Source organism: Poeciliopsis prolifica, unplaced genomic scaffold, assembly GCF_027474105.1.
Source record: "Poeciliopsis prolifica strain line A6 unplaced genomic scaffold, Auburn_PproV2 SCAFFOLD019, whole genome shotgun sequence".
Taxonomy (NCBI): domain Eukaryota; kingdom Metazoa; phylum Chordata; class Actinopteri; order Cyprinodontiformes; family Poeciliidae; genus Poeciliopsis; species Poeciliopsis prolifica.
Window position 1 is genome coordinate 2,618,411 of NW_026562394.1, and position 21,676 is coordinate 2,640,086.

Below are 21,676 nucleotides of genomic sequence, written 5' to 3' on the forward strand. Positions count from 1 at the left end.
TACATGTGCGCTTCAGTGAGAGGTAAAAAAAAAAAAAACTCAAAAAAAAAAAACCTGCAGGACAGTGTGAAACAAAGATTTAGAGGAAGAACAAAAAAGGGGGAAAAATCCCATATTTGTCTGGGTTATTCTATGGCGCCTTCTTCAGGAGGCAAATTGTGATGACAGTGGAGTGAACATCAGGCAAAGTCCAAATATGGACAGCAGCAATGTTTACATGAGGAACTGCTCACCATTTTGTTGCTCTAAGTATTCAAAACATTCAAAAACATGCATGTTCGCCAAGTTAAGCTAAACTGATGATGATGATGATGATGATGATGATGATGATGATGATGATGATGATGATGATGATGATGATGATGATGATGAACTAAAAATTACACTGGGAGCCAAAAGAACAGGTGTTCTGTCTGCGCTGCCCATTATTCCGTCCCACCTTGTGGTAATGCGCATGCGTACATCGATGCTCTGTCACAGACTGCTTACTCATCAGATACATCCTACCTGCGCACCTGCAATGACAGGTAGACATAGCTACGGAAGAGGATTAGGGCCACTAGGAAAAATAAATATATAACTTTAATTTCAGAATTCTGGGGGAAAAAAAAGTCATAATTCTGAGCTTAAAGTTAGATTTTGTATTTCCCAGTGGCCAATCCTCTTCCGTACATAGCTATCTATCCATCCTATGGTGGGAAAATCTGAGGAGAAGCAGCTTTGCACATGCGTGATTCATTTCCAATGCGGACAGACTGGGGTTCAGTTCATTTTTTGTTCAATAGATTCAAATCTATTGACTCAAGGAGAGACCATTAAGCAACGCTTCATGTGGGAAAACGGAGAAACTGACGTCACAAAATGCATTTTTTTGTACCTTTATTTTAAGACAGTAAAAAGTTCCTGTCATACACACAGACACCAGCTTTGCATTTTTGCGAGTACAAACAAGAAAAACATAAAATTTCATGTCAGAGTTCCCCATCAGTTTAAATCAGTTATCACGATGTTTCGTGATAAATGGAAACTCTAAGAGCAGTTTCCATTTTTATTCCTGGAGGTGGCGTCTCTGTGTGCAGGTGTGCAGGTTGCTGTGGGACTGTCAGAGTGGGAGGGGCTCAAGGCAGCGTGGGAATTCTGGCTCTTCAGGTTTTTATTTTTATTTTTGTTCCTTAATTTATTATCCAACAGAAAGATAAAGTGTAATGTGCTTTTTAGAGTTTTATATGAGTTTGTTATTTGGCTTTTGACGGTTACATTCGCACATTTATCTGCTATGAGAATGATAATGGATGGAGCAGGAGCTTTTAGGTCAGAAATGTTCCCGTTTTGTCAGCTGTTGGCTCAGCTTGCCCAGACAAAATTAGTCTGGGAAATTTTTTCCTGATTGCCGTATTGATCCAGCAATCAGAAAACATGCTTCTGTTACACATCGGTTTGCTGCTCTAAAGTAATGGGTTTTAAATGTTTTCTCGTTTTTTATGTGTTGCTTTTTTAAATCTCAGCCTCTGAAAGGAGTGAAGGGATTATTTAAATCCACAAGGGGGCGCCCTGAACTGTCTTACACTGAAAGAAAATTAAATATTGTTTTAGTATAATGTAGAAAATAGTTACACACATAAAATTTGATCTCTATGTTGTTATATGCAACCACTGCACATTATCAGTTCAGCTTTACTGCTATTTTTACTTGATTTTATGTAAAAATAAAATCAAAGAAAATTGAAAAGTGGAGCAAAATTCTGTTTTTGTTTTTCAACTTTCTTTAAGTAAGTGGTTCATAGTTCAGTAAGGGGCTTGAAAGATGATAAATATGGTTGAAATTGGATGATTTTTCAACAGAAAAGTGGATCTGAAGGCCGAGCGTCTCTGTTTCTGTGGGGGTCATAGTTGAAGTTGGTAATGATCTGCACAGCTCTGGATTCTCACCAGTAAATAGTTTAATTCAAAAACATCAAAACGACAAGAAGTTCATAATTTACATTTAAACTAAATCCAAGCTGAACATTTTTCGTTAAGATCTATTGACTTATATTTGCAGAAATTAATCAAACATAAAGAAAAATTTACTTTACAAAACTTTATTGTACATTTTTAAATAGGCAATTTATGAATACATTTGTATTATTTAAAGTCGGATCAAAAGACACAGATGTACGGACACTAAAGAGTTTTAATAAATTAATGACACACTTAAATAATTACTACACAAATTATTTATTGTCATTTGATACTCTTCACTCTTCATAAGAGTCAGGACAGAGTTTGGTATTAAGCTTTGAAAATATAAAAAGCAAGTTTATCCCTCATAGTTTAGGGTTAAAAACTGCACATTTTGAAAACTTAAAAAAAAAATTGTCAGTCCTACATTATAAAAAAATAACTTGCTGTTTCTTTAAATTATTCTAAAAATATATTGGGGATAGATGATGAATAAAACATGTAGTGCTATAACAGTGCACTTAGGATCCAGTAGTGCAATCTTTTATTCTACAATATATTTTATACAGCATGTTTTTAATGTAGCATATTGGTGTATTAAAACGCTAAAAAATAAGAAGCGTGCTAGGTGTGTACAAAAATAAAGCTAACACAAAGTTGTAAGCAGCATTTATTAACACACATGGAAACAAAACAAGGTTTAAAAAGACATAATGACGCCACGCTATTCCTCCTTGGTTCAAAGACTGATGACGATTAAATAAATCTTAACGCTAAAAGGAGTTTTGTACCTTTACTCCATTTTAGTGGTACGACACCTGTCGCAGGACTTAAAATGAAAAGAAAAGAAGAAAAAAAAATTCTAAACTATCACACTCGGGTCAGTGCCGCTGTGTAGAAACAAAGCAAAGATCACGTTTAAAAATTCAGATAAAGTTGGTTTTAAAACTGGCTTATTCCTGTGATGGACACATTTAGCGAGGTTTAACTTCTCAAAGTAAAAAAAAAAAAAAAAAAAATCACCCCTTAATTAATAACTAACTAAAATTTTGTTTCTACATACACTGGGGATTTTTAAACATTATCGATGTTTAAAAATGTATCTGCAGCTGCAACTTGCTAAAGTACAGCCAAGGTACAAAATTAGCAGCGATTTTAAACAATAAAACTTTTCCTAACATTTTATAAATATGCAGCTGCATCAAAATTATAATTAAGCAACGAAAGATTTTATTTAAAAATGATCGTCATGTTTTTCTGAATGACAAAACACTTTCCAAACAGTTGACTCACACTGTTACGGTTTAAAATGGCATGTGGCATCCGATGACTAAGAACATGACAAGAAGATGTCAAAGAGTCGCCAATAATTCGCAAACCTAAATATCGTCCACTGGGCAAACTTTCAAATCACAGTCATGTTCATACAGACGTAAAACCTGGCCAGTCAATAAGCTATACTGTAAAATCCTAAAGTACGGAAAACTGCATCAACAGAAGAATCGAACTGCGCACACAAAGTAACACACACATCCACACACAACAGCAACAGCGGGAACTCAGAAACTGCTGTTCTGTGCCCCTGTGTCGTCTTCGCGCTTCTGCCGCTTCTTCGCTCGGATTTCGTTCATGGCTTCCTCTATGGAGCGCGTGTCCCTTTTGTTGGCCACCGGCACTGCGAGAAAGAAATAACCGCAGCGTCAATACGGAGAAGGATTCACAGCTGAAGTATTTACCTGTTTTACGTGAGGCAGCGAAAATTCTCACCACAGCCGTAACTCCTGTTCGCCTCCAGTGTGTGAGCCGCATCTTTAGCAGCTGAGGTCCCGATCAGGTGACTGTACTTGTCTCTGTAATTGGAGTTGGGACATGCTTGTGTCTTTTCTGTCTGAGTGGATGCTGCTTCTTCTACTGCAGCCCGTTCCTGTGAGGGGGAGGAATCAGGAAATGAATTCGGAAAAAATGTAAATAAAAGATGGAAGGTATTCCACAGAGTATCTTTTAAGAAAATAAAACACTTAAAATGATCAATTTCTTTTGTTTTTACTGTTTTTAGGTATATGTGAGTAAAATGAACATTGTTGTTTTATTCTATGAACCACTGAAAACATGTCACGGAAATTCCAAGCAAAAATTTTGTATTAATTTGCAGTAAATGAGAAATGGTCAAAATCATGAAAAAGATGCAGAGTTTTCAGAATAATGCAAAAAAAAAAAAAAAAAGTTCAAATTCATTTAGAAACAACAACACTAATGTTTTAACTCTGTTCTGAAATCAATATTTGATGGAATGATCAGGAGGTTTTCAATAAGGTTTGTTCTTTTATTAAAACAACATAATTCCTAATATTTATTTACCCAGAATTTCAAACAAAGGTCAGAAGAAAGAGTCTAAGCTACATCTGTCTTGACCGCAGGTCTCTATAAAGTTCCTTCAGTTTGTTGGTATTTTACTTCATCTTGTGGTAAAATATCAACATTCTTCTTGTAAATATTCCAATAATCCGCCACCAATTGGTTTGAGGAAAAAGAATAGACTTCAACAAAATATAGAATTTGATTTCTAAGTGTGTTGAATTTGATGTTTTTAATCCCACACTTACTTTTAGTCTGCGTCGCTGTTCTGCCAGCTGCGGATCCCACTCTTCTCCTTTGCGATACGCCTCCAGCTCTTCGTCCGACGGCGCAAACTCCTGAGCTCAATAATCACATTTCTCCTCCGTCAGCCACTAAATTAAACACTGAGAGTTTGTTCTGAAAATCCAACAACTTGGTAAGAGCAAAGACTTAATACCTTCTTAAACAGCATGACGTAGCGACTCTCCTCATCCTCTCCGAAAGAAAACGAAGTGAGACCAGCCACTTCTGCAACATCATGCCTATAAAAACACACAATGAGTTTATTATCAATAAACCGGAAAGGGCCGAGAATGCGACAAAAATAAAATAGTGATTTCTTACAGTATACTCCTTTCAATTTTTCCCATAGGGTTGTATTTTCTTTTTTGTTGTGAGCTGTCTTGGATGAAATCCGACACCTCTTTCTCCATCTGGATTTAAGATGATGAATAATTAGGTGAAACGGCAACCACATGTGGGAAAACATTTCTTTTACTTGAAGGTCTCACCTTCTTCCTAAACTCTGCTTTCTTTCTTTTTTCCAATTCTTCCATCTTCTTTAGTCTTGCAGCTTGCTCTTTAAGAAAAAAAGTTTTTTGAGGTGAATAGGACAGTCTTGTAGCTTTTGCTCAGTCATGTAACTGGAACGAATTAAGCCACAACACTTAAATAGAAGACAGATATCTACAACAAGGTTTCCCCCAGAAAACTTGCTAAGCCCTGTGCCTGTTGTATGGCAATCATTCATCCAGCGGCCCGTCATGTTTCTGATTTAAAAAATGTTTAAAGTTGACAGAAAATTTTAAAATATCACTTGATGATTATGTGTTATTGAAAGATTGGAAGATTGAACACCAACTATAAAGCCTTAAAAAAACGCAATAAATAAATAAATAAATAAACTTTCATCATGCTTAGCCTGGTGGGGGCACAAGTAAAGCCTGGCGGCCCACCAGGCTTATAAGTTCACCAAATACTGGGGGAAACCCTGCTTCAATCTTGGAAAAATATATTTCAATTGACACAAATTTTTAATCTTATATCCAAGATGTAGAGTTTCTGATATTTCGTTTGTAATGTACATTCTTTCATGTAACGCTACAAGTGTTTCAATATATTAGGTTCACCAAATACCTTCAACCCTACCGATGCTACTTAATTTATTGTTTAACACACAACAAACAATATTGTGTGTTAATTCTTTTTGCAAAAAAAAATACAAAAAAAGTAGCAAATTGATAAAAATTTTCTGGTCAGCATTTGTTCCAGACTTTGACGACGTACTGTGCAGTCGCACTTCAACGTTGAAGAAAGTGAACAAGTGGAGGACAACAGAATAAAACAAAATAAAATAAAATAGATTAGCAAAGGAAACAGATGTGTGTTAGAAATCCCCTTGCTGGTGTTAACGCCTTATTATTTATGTACTGTTTGACTGTCCCGTTTAAAAATGAAAAAATACTTCCATGTCAATGGATTGCAGCATTGTACGCTGAACAAGAACATTCATATCAAAATAAATATTTTTGTGCACCTTAAGTCCTAAAACTTTAATCAATATTAAACTAATGTGATTTTTAAAAAATAAATCAATAATTAGTGAATTACTCAACACATCTCAAATTATAATATTAATTAAATTAAATAACCCCATAAATAATTAAATAATTACAGGTGAAATTAACAACAGATATGTAAAAATAATTAACTAAAAATGGAGATTAACACATAATGATATGTTTTTATTCTATAACAGATCAAAATAAATTGGGATTTAATAAAATATTTGGATTATTTTATTTAATGTATGCATTCAAGTTTCATATTATATTTTTAATACATTTATTTCCACATTGTTTGTAAGATTACCAGGCTCCTGGCCTTCATTAGTGCCCGAGCTCTGTAAAAGTGCCTGTAGCCATTTCTAATAGTACTGACGGTAGTTTAATAATTAATCGATAATCTCTTGTCAGGGAGGAAATATAGCCTAATGAAAGCGCAGATAAAAGGATGTGAATTTGAGGAAGATCTCATGTATTTTTCAGGTGAACAGTGTGGTGTTTGTTTACGGCAGCCTGCGAGTCCAACCGAGGCGTCAACATGAAACTGGAAGCTCAAATGTCCATTGGTAGCAAAACAAATGCCTCCTGTAGTTTTAGACCGTCGCTGGCACCCGCTTTTAGGCGCCATTTCCCCATTTCACGCGAAGATGAAGCGAGTCCTTAGCTGAACAGCATGCCGCCTACCTCGAGCCTTTCGTCGGCTTTCTTGGTCGCCGACTGTAGGAGGTTTCTCCATCGAGTTTAGGATTGAACCAAGGAGGTCCGCCATCTTGCAATCATAAACCTCTTCTCCAGCCGAACACGGTGCGCGTGCGTGTTAGGGCTTCGTATTCTTCTCTGTAGAGAAAATCCGCATTCAAACTATGTGCTGCCACCACGTCCCAAGGGGCGGTAGTGCTGCAGGGAAACGTCATATTTATTGATTTAAGGTCGTGGTTCCCCGCCACTTTTATTCTGTTTGAGAATAGAGTAAATACACACACAAATAAACACATTATGTGATGAGAAAACAAGTTGTACAATACAAGCTCAACCTCATTAGCTCAATTGTAAACCTCACTGCTGAAGATGGCAAAACTCTAACAAATAATAGAAAGAAAATATATTTAAACATATTTAAAATCCCATATTTTATTTTCAGGTTGTTGAAGATTTAAAGCAATGACTTAGGTCAGTTTAGGATAGAAAATAAGACAGGCATTTAAAGATAATAAATTGTAAAAATATTACTTGCTTTTTGGTGCGGTTCCATGCCGCCTACCTCGACAGTTTGTCTTCTGTGACGAGCTCAAAGTCTTTGAGGTTAAAGAGCGTCTTGGCCTAATCTTTAACTTCAGTTATAGATTTTTGATCAGATTTAACTGTGGCTCTGGCTCGGACTCTTCCTGTGTTGAATCGGCCAGGTAAATGAATAATTTATAGTGTGTATATATGAACAATCATATGTCTTCTCACTCTTCCAAAGTAAAGTTGTGTTATGAAAATAAATATTTAGCAAAAATTAAATGCAAGTTTACACAAATTTAGTTGTCCTCCTGTGGCCATTTGCCTTGTATCATATTGTCTAATATTTCCCATTTTGAAGAGTGCATAAGAGAATTGTGCCATTGTGTTATGTCAGATATAAACCCAAGAGATACAGAAAGTTGTTAAATACTCATTTTAGTTTATAGCCGCTAAAAGATAAGTTAAGTCGAAAGAAGTGATTAACATTTCTAAATGACAACATTCATTAAATAAATCTTAAATTTAAGAAAAAAATCCAGTGTGAGAATATGTTTTAAATTTATGAAGTAAAAGCTGATTATAATTTCTTAAAATGTGGTAATGTGTGGATAATCTCTTGGTTTTTACTGAGGCAGACAGAAGACAGGATAAACATGTAAATAAACATCTTTACGTAAGCAACCGGGGCGCAAGCTTTACAATCGTGCATGTATGTGTTCATACCTTTTTATTGTTAAGTTAACAATTCTCCCTTGCGTCACTGGGGCATGTTTTGTGAAGCGTGATTGTAGTTTCACAGCATCAGCAATAATTGAGAACTAGAGCCATATTCAGATGTGGAGAGAGGCCTGGATGAGCAGAAGGCCAGGCTGTGAAAACACAGACAGCGCCCCAACCTGCACTGCTAAACAAACATCTCCTGGAAATTCAACTTTTGCTTTGCTGTGATCCACTCCTCGGTTCAATCAAAGTATTGCATGTAAGTATAATTTGACACAACAAACCTATTTTTATTTCAGCAGATGTTGAAAGCTAAACAATCTGCTCAATGAGTTCTCAGAACTTTGAAAACACAGCTCAGTGATTTTTGTGTGTTGGGTAACATGGCAGCCGTGACCTCCACGCCCCAGACATCTTTCAGTGATGCTCTTGTTGTGATTTGGACAGACAGGACGGACTCCTCCCCCCCGTCGGGTTTGAAATGCTGTATAAATGCAGCATCAGTGTGTCAGCAGCAGTCTGAACGTTAATTGGCGCCCAAACATGAAAGGACTGAGCTTGGTTCTTCTCGTTCTTCTCCTGATGTTTGCGACTGCGGAGGGTGAGCAATAGATGAATCTGTTTTGCTACATTGTGAAGCCAAAATAAAGCAATTTATAACAACAATCTCATCTGTTTGTGTTTCTCTGATATCAATAATTTTAAGTGTGACAATTTAAAAAAAAAAAGAAAAAAAAGATGACTTAATTTCTTGTCATCAGGAGAAGATCCAGAGATGCAGTATTGGACCTGTGGGTACAGAGGACTCTGCAGACGGTTCTGCTATGCCCAAGAGTATATTGTCGGACACCATGGTTGTCCTCGAAGATACAGGTAAAGTTTAGGATTACTCTCAGAAGAAAACACTATGTGGAGGTGTAAGAAGAGCTAGAGTTTAGACTTTTTGTTTTGTTCCAGGTGTTGTGCCGTGCGTTCTTAGCACTCTGATGATGGTCCAGAGATGCCTGCATAGTAGGAGACAACCTGGAATATTCTGCAGAGATGGTTGACTTTCTGCTTCACCACCTCAGCCCACTTTGGTATCTAATGAAGTTGGATCCAACATAGTTTCTGTAGTGGGTAGAATAATAGGTACACCACGCTTTTACGCTGCCGACTGGAATTGTCTAGGTTATTTGCTTTGCTGCCAATAAATGCATTAAAAATAAACATACTGATGTTTTTGTTTACCATCATTGTCTGAATTGTACCCCACTTTGGTGGGCTTTTTTGAAAAAAAAAAAAAACATAGTGGGAAGCAGTCTCAGCTGGATCTGGCATGCTTTCACTGGTTGCCGTGCTGACAGGAGACAATGACGGTCAAGTGACTGACCCAAATAGCTGGGATGGAGCTCATCTTTTGTGAATGAAGTGTTATGTCTCTCATCTGTGTTTATGTTGTTTCACCGTTGGGGCTGTCTGTCTGGACAATGCTGCTGGGAAAGAGACAGACAGGACTCCAACACGCCAGTCAGGATTGCGATGCAGATTCATTGTCGCTTTGTCTGCGCTGTGTTGAATTGGAAGGTCAAATGTCTCTGAGGATGGTTTTTGTATTTTCACAATTATTCTCTTTTTAATATACATATACATTAACTCATACTCAGGTGATACCAGATGCCCTAACTGGTTTGTTTGAGAATAAGTTGACTGTACTGATGGTGTAACACATACATTGAAAATATGACCAAGTTACTTCTATTTAAAACAGAAAAGCAACTCCTACTTTTTCCAATGCAACATGTTCACTGCTACAGATATTTACATAATTATTTAGAGATTTATACCTGAACTCATATTTGAAGTGAATAGCATCTCACCAAATCTTCAACCAATTTTAATTAAATTTTAGACACTTTCAGAATAAAAAAAACAAGGTTCAATAACAGCTGCAGGTAAGTTATATATTTCAACCTAAAATCATAAGGTGTCACTTAAACCTACACACCAATTTATTTTGGTCGCTATTTAAAAAAAAAAACATTTTATTTTCCCATAATATATTTTAATAGCACTTTTAGTTTATTTATATAATTGAATGCAAATGAGAAACACTACTGTAACAGAAATTGGTTTGGCAGCTATTTTGTTCCACTAGAAGAAATAATCCTGACCGTGTGGGATATAGAGGAAATTCAAATTAAAACTTTGGCTTTTAGTAAGTCATTAAAAACCAAGAATTAATGACATTTATTCTGATGAGGTCGAGATTTGTAGAAGAGCAAATAAGACACAACAGAAATATTGAAAGAAAATAAGAGTGCACTCATGCCGTTGCTCCTTTCAAACATTTTATCAAAAACAAACAAATCAAAAAAGACATTAAGAAAACAAAAAGAAGCACTAAACTGAACAATACACGTGCCCTGCCGGGCAGAACAAAGTAAAACAATTGTAAGAATATCCAGATTAATTTGTACATACATTGCTGGATCATCAACTCTTTAAGGACAAAAAGACCTGCAGCTCCACACATGAATTGGCAGCAAACATCTGAAAACAGGAAAATCCGAAAACTTAAAACGCAGTATTTGGGAACTAAATATTAACAGGAGACAAAATATGGGGACTTATTTACAGTGATCTTTTACTGAATTAGAAACATTTCATCCATCCCAGTCATTCACTGGCTAACATATTCCAAAAGAGATCAACAAGCAGCTGCTGAAAAACTGAAGGTTTTCGGTCCTGGATGCACAAACCAGTGGTGCTCAGTGAACAATTACAACAACTCAATAGACGTTTAGACTTTGTGTTGCTCATAGACCGAAACATTGTTGACATAATTTATGAATCTATCAGACATTGTTTTGGCAGCACATCAAATCAAACATCATATTCAAAACTGGATTTAAAAAATAAATCAATGGGATCTTTCCTGCGAAAAAAGGTTTTATGTTCAACAAATGAAAATAGTTGTTCTGTCTCATAGAGCAAGAAAATGTTGGATGGATATTACAGGAGAGTGATGATGGTTAAAGATGATCAATAAAGCTGCAAATGAAAACAGAGGTCAATGCTTCATAATCACTCAGCTGATTTCTTTACCCAGTACATTAGCGCCGAGGTAAAACTTGGACTGTGCTTTTTAGGTCCATTTGTGTGAGTTTAAAACCTTCTCCAGCTCTCTTTAAATGGCAGAATATTACGATTATTGATTGTAAATTACTGAGATGCACCGAGAAAAAGGCACATTTTTCACAAGAAAATTTGATCTTTTGCCTCTTAGAAACATAGCCTACCTTATGCTAACAGCTAAAGTTGGTAACACTCTTCAGTATATAATTTGTTTCTGTGTATAACAGAGATAGCTAAAATGAAATGTCTTACTTTGACATGTTGAGAATTATTTGCAGCCCATTCAGGTTGCGATAGAAGGGGAGATGGTAAGACATTTAGCGGATAACAGGAAGGCTGAATGCATTACAGCAAAGTTGCCATTTCATCCTTTTGAGCTTACAACAATTCCTTGGAAGCATTGAATTTGAGGTAATGTTGTACGTTCTTCAGATTGTACATATGGAAACCGAGGGTAAGTAAAGCTATCTGTGCTAATTGCTGACAAAAGACGGTGAAGGGTTAAAGATGTGAACTCTGATCATTTTGTCAAACGACTGCTAGCAGTAGAACGATTTTCAAAGCTGTTCTTATATCTACTGGGTTCTTGAGAGAAATCAAACTAGACTAAAACTTGCGCAGATTAAACCTGCATAAAAGTTGAAAATTGGAATTTTGGCCAGAAAATTCAGGTCAGTGCATCTCTATGAGTCCTATTCACCCATGAAAGAACAATGTGGTAAAATCAACTGAGTCTGTTAAGGATGTGCATCCCTACTCTTCCTGAATTAGCCTCTATTGGAGCAGAAATTTAGAAATTAAAGAAAACAAATTTACTTTCTCGATTGTCATATTTGATCTACACAGGACTTTTAAGTTTGCCACATTCTCCAAAAAAAAAAAAAAAAATCAAAGACAACTTATGTGTGGCAAAAGAAAAAATAGATGAGCTTTAACTGTTTGAAAACAGCAACACATGTGCATATATTTGTTTTTTGGGGGTAAAAACATGACCGGTAGGTTGTTGTTTCAACGCCATCTCTTTCAAAACTAACATAAAAAGTCCCTGCATTTCAACAGGCTTCTTCTGAGCATGAAGTCCATTCAGTATTCCCATGTTTTTGTGGTACACCTCAGTTCTGCAGACACAACCCACATCTGAGGACTAAAACATCTAAAGCTTGTTAAAACAGTGATAATAACTAGTTGAGAAACCCTCTGTCTATTTAAGTCTAGTTGATGTGGCAAGAGAGAACATTATGAACGTGATGACATCTGAGCAAACACAGTTTATGGCCACGCATCAGTCTGGGGGATCATTACCGCTCGGACAGTTCAAAGGGAGTGATCGGTTCAGCGGTTCTTTTGCGGTCTCCAAACTGACAGCTACTCGTCGTTTTGATAAGAGGCGTCCCGTTGACAGAGCAATCAATTCCACTTTTTGGTCCCTGTTTGTTGTTCGTTTGCTTCAGACTTTGATCTTCAGCACCAAGCATAAACCCGATCTGCTAAGGATGATGCGTCACAGTCCAGTGAAGCTGGTTGGCCTGAATGAAAGGTGGTGGCTTTCGGCTACTCACATTCGCTGTTGTTCAAGGCAGAGGTGGTCATTTGTGAAAAACATAGACTGGTCTCTGAAAACCTGCATCATGACAAAAAAAGATGTTAATAAATCTTAAAACAGCAATGTGTCATGCAAGAAGGAAACTCAGCATACCATTACCTCTTACTGAACACTTTGGAGACCCCAGGTGCTCAAAACTTGTGAAGCCCACTTCATTCGTGAGGTAAGATGAAAACTGATCAGGTTTGAGTCTGATGCTGCGATAATTCCTGTTAATGTTTTCCTTAAGGGGGAAGGAAGAAGGAAATAATGGTTACACATAAACTAAAATAAGAATAAAGAAAACATTTCATTACTCATTTCAGACCAGACTAAGGCCATTTTAGCAGCCCTTTTTACAGCCTGGCAGACTTGTCATGGTGTGTTCACTCCAAACAAGTTTCACGCGTCTGGTTTACATTCAAAGTCTATGTGGAGGCGCATTGAGGACCCATTGCGGCGCATTTGAAGCGTTTGACGCGTCCGCCATGTCTGACAAATAGGCCGACAATGGAAAACTACGACTGGAGCGATTTTGAGACGTCTGATGCCGCGACTCCACATAAACTATGAATATAAACCAGACACGCGAAACTTGCTTGGTGTGAACGCACCATCATAGATGGCCTGTTAAATTATTTTCAAATCCTGGAGGAAAAAACTGAATCCTGCTCTATCAACAAAATGGCCTTAAATGATGCAATGCTAACAATTGTGCCACTGGTGGTTTTGTAGAAAAAATGGGATTTGATCAAGTTGAATAAATGTACTCAAATTTTTTTTTTTTGCTACTACAATAAAGGAACAACTGTTTATTCACAGGATTCCAATGACTGTGGATGGAACTGAATACTTGTTAAAACAACAACAACAAAAATAATTAAGAAAAGTGAAAATCCTCTTACTGTCAGCTTCTTCCTCCTGACGTAGGACTCCCAGGGCTGCGGCTCCAGAATGAACAAGCCTCCAGGGCGGAGGTGTCTGTAGGCTCTCTTGAAGAGCCGCTTCAGGCCGCTGTCGCCCCAGTTTAGGTGAACCCATTTGGTAACGCTGAGGCACAAGATCACGTCATACTCTGCCCTCTGAGTCACGAGGAGATTATCGTTCTCCAGAACATAGTTAGCCTGAAGGAAAGCAGAGGCGGGAGAAGAAAAAACACCGTTTTGGTAAATGGATAAAACATTTTTGTGAAGCTGTGTTCCATAAAAAGATTACAGCTTGTAAAAAGATGCTGACAGTGGGGAGGCTGGAGGCAAGAAAGCTGACATGTAAATTAAACAAAATGCAGAAATAACAATGCATTATTTTTTAGTTTGGTGTTTACTGCAAAGCAGACAACAGCAACACCGATTTTCCATACAAAGCTTTTCATTTCTTTCTAAAAAATCTAACTGAATGCATCAGTGACGCCGGATGATTTTTTTTGGGGGGAAGGAAATGTGACTCGCAAGATTATGCAAATATGAAGTCAATCTTGTTTTTTGTCATTCACAACACAAATTTGTCTTACTGACAACTTAATTCTCAGATTTTTTTCTAAACAAACTTAATCTCAGTGCTGTAACGTCTTAATGTTACTGCATTGAGATTAATTGTAAAAATAATATATAGAATACTCGATTACTAAAATATTATTTTACAAGAGCCCTAATTATAGGTGCAAAAGCAAAATTTGATGCAGTTAATGTTTTGATCCACATTTGTTATGTGTGCAAAATATAGTTCCTCTGGCATTAAAGCCTCTTCCTTCTCTGTTCGTTATATTTATTTATATGATCCATTTTTGACTCTTTTCCAAAACAGACTTTTTATTCCGTTATCTTAGCCAAACGTTTAGGTTTGTAGACTGAGTGGGTGCCACAGGCGGTTCAGAGATTTACCAAATGACTGCTGCTGTTATTTGTAACACACACACAAGTGGAGGAGGGTGTTTTTTGATTTTATTCAGTATAACAGTTATGTCTCCATCTAACTGTTGTTGAAGACAAAAACAAAGCCTTTTGAATTTAGTGACACTTTCAGACAAAAAGAAACAACAATTACCAAACTCTACGCATTTGTCACAACCCAAATATATAAATTTCCATTACTTTTTTATATTTTAATTATAGAAATGATCTTCCTTCCATTGTTCAATTCGTCATAACAGAGAGGGTTTTCCCCACCAAACTGGTTCCAGCTGGTTTCTAGAGCTTACTTGGCACCAGTTTTTCTGTGTCTTCATTGCCACAACAAGCACTGGGTGTATGAACTGATTTTTTGCCCTGGCCCGGGTAAATCACTGCTTTGGTGCAAAAATTTATGGCTGACTCAGATCTGGTGACCCTTTTGTTTCAAATACAGTTTGTGTAGGACGAGGTAAACTGGTGAAAAACATACTGAGAAGAAGAAATTACCTGGGGAAAATACCATCATAAAATGTCTTGAGAAGATAACAGACCATTTTGTTGCTGATAATTTGAGCATACTTGTCATTCCAAAAATTAGAAGCCAACTCTAGTACGTCACAATATTTTAGGTGTCATACAGTAAAAATCTACTTCCCAATTATACTGAGATCATTGTCCTTTTGGCCCAGAAGTGACATCATTTAAGGGACCAACTTCTTAAAGCTTATGAAGAGAGATTGTGTTGCACCTTCACCAACAACGATCTCTTTAAGGTCACTCAAAACACCTTAACCAAAGGTGTTTACTTGAGAAGTTTCCAAACTAAGAAGGTTGGTGTCAAAACAAAGACGTGGGATGATTATTAATGCCTTCATTTTCTCCCATCTGGACTAAATAATTGCACTATATGTGTTAATAAACAATAAAAAGTTACTGATTGCCAACAGCAGGTCCAAAGCTCTGCAGCCAGACTCTTAACTCGAAAAATGTCCTGAAACTCGAAGACTCTTAAGCAGTTGACTCGTAATCCAAAGGATGAGATATAAAACTCCTTCCAAACTCTTGGACTGACTATGGTGAGGGCTTTCGTTTTTGTTTTAAAAATCTGAACACATTTAAAAAAACAGCTGAAGACATTCTAATTCAAATATGCATTTTATTAAGATTCTTTCAAATATTCTGTTTCTAATCATGCTTTTATTTGTTACGCTTTGTCTTCGTGAAGAATGTTGGCCAGTGAAAGGCCCCAGAACAAATAAGACAATTTCCTCATTGTCTTGATCATAGTGATAAGGAATTTAGTCAAGCCAACTGCAAAGCCTCACCTGGTTTTTTAATTTTACATGACAGTAAACTCCATCAAAGATAACTGACTAATATTATTTTTCCACCTTAAATGGCATTCTCTTATTAATTTTCATCGTAGGGGAAGAAGGAGCACTTCAGTTTCGGCTCATCACCTTTTTAAAACAAGTAACTAGCAAAAGACAGGAACAATTTTAATGACGTTAATAAAAAGTTGCAAACTGCTGAGTCAACTTGGTTTAAAAAGCCATCAGTCTTCATCAGCATTCGGGTTGCTATTTTTGAAGAAAAAAAAGGTTGTGATTCTATAAAACCAGTAGAATATAAAATAATAAAACTATTTAGGAAATGTGAGGTGGTCAGTTTTCCAACGAACGTATTCCAGATTAATGTTGATTGATTTTTTTTTTCAAGAGTAAGGGGATAAGTTAGTTTAAATTTAAACTTTGTCCTACAGTGAGTTTTCTGTTAATACAGAGCTTTACTTTAACTAGGAAAGTTTGTGCTTTTGAAGTGTCAAGCTGTTTGGCATGCAACATGCTGCTTTTTGAAAATCTTAATGAAAAGTCTTTCTAATGAAATCCACACAGAAACATCTATTTTTTTAAGTTAATGCCGGCTGAATAATAATAAGTATCATTTTGTATTTGTTTTACAAGCTTGACCATGTTATATTATAGTAGCTGCTCTCACAAAGTGACATCACGTCTGTTCCTGATATAAATAATTTACTTAATGTTAGCCCGTGATGAGAGGTCAGGAAATATTTCGATTATAGTTATTCTAGTTAGAAAAGCAGTTCGGTGAAAACTGTTTCTGCAGATCAGAGTTTTAGAAAAGTAGAGATCAGACATTATTAAACTCTGAATGGTACGTTTCCACTTTTTAAATTTGCCAATAACATTTATTTCACTTTTACTAAATGTCTCTATTTTTCCCTAGGATCTACCAGGCTTTGTCTAACTGGATGTCACCATATAAGGGAGGCATTTCCAAAAAGCAAAGTCTTACCTTGATGAAGGACACATTAGCAGGGAACTGTCCGGGCTGAGAGGTACATGTTTCTGTTATTGGCGGCGCAGCGATAGGCCCCCTTGAGATCCGCAGAGACACGGGGAAAGAGCAACTCGCAGAGCAGTCAGCAGAGGGCGCATCGCGGTGTTTTTGCTCCATCTCCTCCGTTTTACCATCCTGCCTCTGGGTTACGGCCTCGTCTGTGTGACAGGAGTCTTTGTCAGCTCCAGCACTCGCAGGGCCGCTCTGCCCTTTTTCTTCTTCCCCGTTTTGAGCCCCGCTCTCGGATTCATCCTGTTTCTTCCCCGTCCCTGCCTCACAGTCTTCCTGTTTGACGGGCTTCTTCGCCTGCACCGCACGCCTGGCTTCTTGGGTCTGAAGCTCAGACAGATAATGTCTAATATTCTTACGAGCTGCATGTATGAGACCGCTGTCGATGTCCAGACCCAGTATGCGTGCTGGTTCGAACATTTTGGCAACATAGAGGGTCAGGTGGCCGGAGTTGCACCCCAAGTCCAGCACGTCTTTACCTCTGAACCACTCTTGACGGAGCACATGTATGCGAGGGTCTTCACTACAGTTCGGGTTGCGATATCCGTAATATTTGTTGTAGTTTCCGTACTGGAACTTCTTCTGATGTTCCTTTACCTGATTATGGAGCTGCTGGTGCTGACGAAGTCCTGGGCCATCCCCCCTCGGTGTGTGGAAGGAATTTCTTTGCCCTGTTGTGCCGCAACTTCTATCTCCAGATGTTGCCTTGCAAACAGGGGTCGAGTGGGTGACAGGGGGCTCCATTTTGCCAGAGTTGCGCCTTCGCTTGCGTCTGCTTGCGTGGTGGTTTGTTCCTGCAGACGAGATGGGTGTTGTCTCCTCCACAGGTACAGATGTTACGTCCTCCTTGTAGCTGGATGAGCTATTAGTGCTGTGATTGTGGGAATCCCCTGCGACGCTCGACAAACTGTTCAACTCTTTGGAGGTATCTTGTGCAAAGGACGAACCTGGCATGCCTGCAGCCTCTGTGGAGGTGTTGGCTTTCACATCACTTTTTTCTGTTTCCAATGGAGTCATCTGCATAGTTGAGATCCCGCTTGCCCCTCCAGTTCCCCCTCCGTGGTGTCGGTTGCGGTGTCTTTTCCGTCCACCGCTTTTGTAGGGAGATACCAAAAAGCTGCTGTCTGTTATCCCGCTATTCAAGTTGAGCGGATCCGTGATGTCTCTGGGGATGAGGATCTCGACCGGGTCTCGGCTCTTCGACGGCAGCGGGGAGGATTTCGGTGTCTCCGCGTTGAGTGCCCTGTTGACTTCTTCGTCCAGCAGGCTGTTGAGGTTCAGCGGATCAAAAATGTTACCTCCCAGGAGGAAGTTGGTTGGCAGGACGGAGTCGCTCTCAGAGTTGGCCCTTCGTCTCCTCTTCCCTGACGTGGGATATTTGAAGCTCGAACTCGCTGTGTAGCGCCGCTTCGTTAGCCTCGACTGCGACTGCGGCTGCTGCTGTTTAGAGTGATGGAAGCTGTTCCTCCTGTTGATGCTGTTCTCGCTTCCTTTCGCTCTCTGTCCCGCGCTGTCTGTACTCGTGTGTTTTGGTGAGGCTGCGGTTTCAGGAACGGGACAAGCAGCTGCAAAGTCAGGTGTGGCCGCAGCTTCCTCCATCATCACGGAAACACTGCTGTAGCCTCCAGTACAGTCTGAAAGCTGAAGAGGAGATGCCGAGCTGGCCTTTGGACTTCCAGCTTTTGCACTTTGCTCTTCAATAGACATTTTCTTTTAGTTTTCCCAGCTTTTAGTTTCAGAAAGACACTGATGTGTTTTACTGGGTCTGGAAGTCACAGAAAACATACATTAGATTAAAAGCACAAACAAACCATAGAAAATGTGCAAGTCTTTACTATATTGAGGTGTCGGCATTAGATTTTGGAAAACTCTATTAAAAGTCTGAACTTCAATCTGGCTAAATGTGGCAGAATTAAAGATAATTTGTGAAAAAGTGTGGAGAAAATATCCTCCACAACAAACTAACACATTTATTACCAGTTATCACAAACGCTCCAATATCAATAATGTTTAGGCGATAATCACTTTTAAACTTTTTAATAAATTTGTTCCTCATTAAAAACTGCCTGCAGTATGTGTTTCGATAATTTGAAATACTAATTGCTTATAGAAATAAAAACTGTTAAAATACCTTTTCACAACACAAAGGTATTTCTTATTTAGTTATTCAGCCAGGAATAACTAAATAAGTTATTCCTGGCTGAATTTTTCATAATTGTTGGATTCTTCAAAAAAAATAAAAAATAAAAAATGCAGCATGTTCTTAGTAAAGGTAGTTTTTGAATCCTTCAAAACAGATGTACGAGTTTATGTAAGAGAGCACATGTCCACTTTAACTCAAAAGCGTACATGCTATATGTTCTGTAACCATATTAACTGGCAATTACAGATCCTGGAAAGGAAAACTGGTCAAAGATCTGAACTTTTGACCAATTAATGAGCTCATTGCTTGAGGGTATAAGTATGTGACGCTTTATAATGTCTCTCAAATTTGCTTAAAAGACATGTTTATTTTTTTAGATAATTAATATATTTACATGTGTTATTATATATTTTCAAAGTATTTGATAAAACATTTCCTTCAAATACTGTATTTTAAGTTTGAGAGTTTTCCAGACTTTTAGATTTCTATGATGATTTTTAAACAAACACATACTGTAAATATTTCTGAAAGAATTTACAAATTCAGGAGTTACCATGTAGTTTTTTTGACCTAGAGTTTTCAAAACAATTATTTTCTACAACTGGAGAAAAACTTATTTAGTGCAAATCACTAAATAAATAACAAAAATAATCATTGTAAAATCAATATTAAATATTCTTCAAGTATTATCTTTGTTGAGGTGAAAACTTTGGCAACCATTGTTCTTGAAGAGGACTGTTATTGAACTTACTGCAGCTTAAACATATCTAATACAACTATACAGGAAAGTAATTTTAAAAAGTTTGCTGACATCAGGCTTTCCATCACAACTACCAAGTTTATGGTCAACACCATTAATGCAAAAGGAGGATATCTGCACAAATTACTGGAAGAAATCTAGATGCAAATTTATATATGTAACTTTTTCCAAACTTATCAAGATTATAGTCAGTACATAACAAGTCAGCTTGTTCCCTGTTATAATCAACGAGCTTGTATTTACTGCGGATTCTGTATAAAAATAATATTTACTATCCCAATATAATACCACAAATGCATAAATTGTGGTATTTTTACACGCTGCCAGTGTGTATAGCTGTAGCACCGTCACGTTTTTGACGTGACATGTCTGCTGAGGGGTTATAGACCTGGAAAGTTTGAGAGTCCGTGTTGGACAGTTGTCGTGTTAGCTCACTACTAGCTCCTAGCTTCTCTATCGCGGGCCAGAGCAGCAAAACGTCGAGTAAACGTTCAGCTGTGCTCCGGTCAAACAGCGGCGATAGATAAGCACCGGAGGACCTACCTCGACGTGCTGTTGCCTGGGCGCTGCTAAAACCCACACTCGTGTTATGAAAGCGATACTATCTCCCAGATGGCCGCCTACCCGCGCGTGGAGTCCCCATCAGAATAACAGTCTCACCTCGCTGTTGAGCTCTCCCCGCCTCCGGCCGGACTGTCACTACCCCGCCGCCGCCGCCTCACTCCCTCCGCTCAGGCTAACGTTAGCATAGCTAACACACAACTGTCTCTCAGTATCAACTCTGGAGTGGGGAGCTCCACGGACACGCACGGAACACAACACTGGCTCCCCCGTCTCTTCAGACGGTCTTGTGGAGCTTCTCAGTTAACTCTAGTGGGTCAGTAACAGACAGGTTGGTGAATAAATGATTCCATTCGCAGAAAGAGTCGGCATGGCGGCGCATCCGGGCTCCGAGCTGTAGCCAAGTGTGACTGGGGCGGAGATCCCAGGCTGTAGAACCCGCAAGGTGGCGAGGAGCACTGCTGCTGCTAGCGTCAGCTTCCTCCTGGTGCTCTTCACCAACTTATACATGGAATGGTTTAATAACACGGATACACGTTTCACATGTTCGCATATACATTTTTATATATTTAGCGTTGGGAGGAACACTGTGGTTGTTCATCTATAGCTAGGAGGACAACAACTACATTTATTTATTTAATTGTTGACAAAATATAAAACTCCATTTAGCAGTTTCAGGAAAGTTTTAGTGATGAAATAAAGTAAGGAAACACCATCAATAGCGCTAATTCCTGACTGAATATAGCGCTAATTTCTGACTAAATTCATATAACAAAAACAAATGTTAAATTACTTATGAATACTTTCATTACTGTACAGTTTTAAGACCTGAAATTATAACATGACAAAGCACTTTGATCAATAATTCTGTAATGCTAAAATGTCACCTAAAGAAATTAAGGTACATTTGCATTATAATATTTTATTTAAGGGAGAGGGCAGAATTGATTTATAGATATTAAATATTCAAACTATTTACATTATAGTCAAGGCAATAACTTCGAGTGCACAGAGAAAAAAAAGTCAGTTTTGATGTATGATTATAGTACTTTTCCAGACAAGACTTACATGGGCGAAGAGAAACTAGCGCCGTTTACAGCAGATGGTGAAACTGCTGGCATGTTATGGATTATCAGGAGACTCTTAAAGACCCTTGTACTTAATGATTGCTTGATACATCTTCTC

The 21,676-nt window shown here is 37.9% G+C and overlaps 3 protein-coding genes across 5 annotated transcripts in view; 1 reads left to right on the plus strand and 2 right to left on the minus strand.

Moving 5' to 3' along the window:
* Positions 1 to 2,598: 2,598 nt before the first annotated feature.
* On the minus strand, positions 2,599 to 7,053 carry spag7 (sperm associated antigen 7). The gene is made up of 7 exons (XM_055043968.1): positions 6,807 to 7,053; positions 5,070 to 5,137; positions 4,903 to 4,991; positions 4,736 to 4,820; positions 4,545 to 4,634; positions 3,709 to 3,865; positions 2,599 to 3,616 (listed from the first exon to the last, which is right to left on the minus strand). Exons 1-7 carry the CDS (start codon positions 6,889 to 6,891, stop codon positions 3,501 to 3,503), a joined length of 690 nt encoding a protein of 229 aa, XP_054899943.1. The 5' UTR covers positions 6,892 to 7,053; the 3' UTR covers positions 2,599 to 3,500.
* A 1,467-nt stretch (positions 7,054 to 8,520) lies between these two features.
* defbl2 (defensin, beta-like 2) lies at positions 8,521 to 9,278 on the plus strand. The gene is made up of 3 exons (XM_055043969.1): positions 8,521 to 8,670; positions 8,831 to 8,942; positions 9,027 to 9,278. Exons 1-3 carry the CDS (start codon positions 8,562 to 8,564, stop codon positions 9,046 to 9,048), a joined length of 243 nt encoding a protein of 80 aa, XP_054899944.1. The 5' UTR covers positions 8,521 to 8,561; the 3' UTR covers positions 9,049 to 9,278.
* A 649-nt stretch (positions 9,279 to 9,927) lies between these two features.
* The window catches only part of mepcea (methylphosphate capping enzyme a), a 34,424-nt gene continuing 22,675 nt past the window's right edge, over positions 9,928 to 21,676 (minus strand). Inside the window, exons 1-5 of one of the 3 annotated variants that reach the window (XM_055043377.1) lie at positions 20,591 to 20,900; positions 16,974 to 18,792; positions 13,674 to 13,892; positions 12,889 to 13,012; positions 9,928 to 12,807 (exon numbers count right to left, since the gene is read on the minus strand). In XM_055043377.1, the coding sequence (XP_054899352.1) occupies positions 12,773 to 12,807; positions 12,889 to 13,012; positions 13,674 to 13,892; positions 16,974 to 18,734 (2,139 nt within the window). In that variant the 5' untranslated portion in view covers positions 18,735 to 18,792; positions 20,591 to 20,900 and the 3' untranslated portion in view covers positions 9,928 to 12,772. Of the gene's footprint in view, positions 12,808 to 12,888; positions 13,013 to 13,673; positions 13,893 to 16,973; positions 18,793 to 20,473; positions 20,901 to 21,676 lie in introns of those variants that run through there. The other 2 variants (XM_055043378.1, XM_055043379.1) reach the window with 2 other exon arrangements.

Excerpts from the sequence above, each read along its gene's own strand:
- spag7 (XM_055043968.1), bottom strand. The coding sequence starts at position 6,891 with ATGGCGGACCTCCTTGGTTCAATCCTAAACTCGATGGAGAAACCTCCT. Across the intron at positions 4,821-4,902 it reads AAAATTGAAAGGAGTATACT|GCATGATGTTGCAGAAGTGG; the intron begins GTAAGAAATCAC and ends GTGTTTTTATAG. Across the intron at positions 3,617-3,708 it reads GAACAGGAGTTACGGCTGTG|TGCCGGTGGCCAACAAAAGG; the intron begins GTGAGAATTTTC and ends TCTTTCTCGCAG.
- defbl2 (XM_055043969.1), top strand. The coding sequence starts at position 8,562 with ATGCAGCATCAGTGTGTCAGCAGCAGTCTGAACGTTAATTGGCGCCCA. Across the intron at positions 8,671-8,830 it reads GATGTTTGCGACTGCGGAGG|GAGAAGATCCAGAGATGCAG; the intron begins GTGAGCAATAGA and ends TCTTGTCATCAG. Across the intron at positions 8,943-9,026 it reads GGTTGTCCTCGAAGATACAG|GTGTTGTGCCGTGCGTTCTT; the intron begins GTAAAGTTTAGG and ends GTTTTGTTCCAG.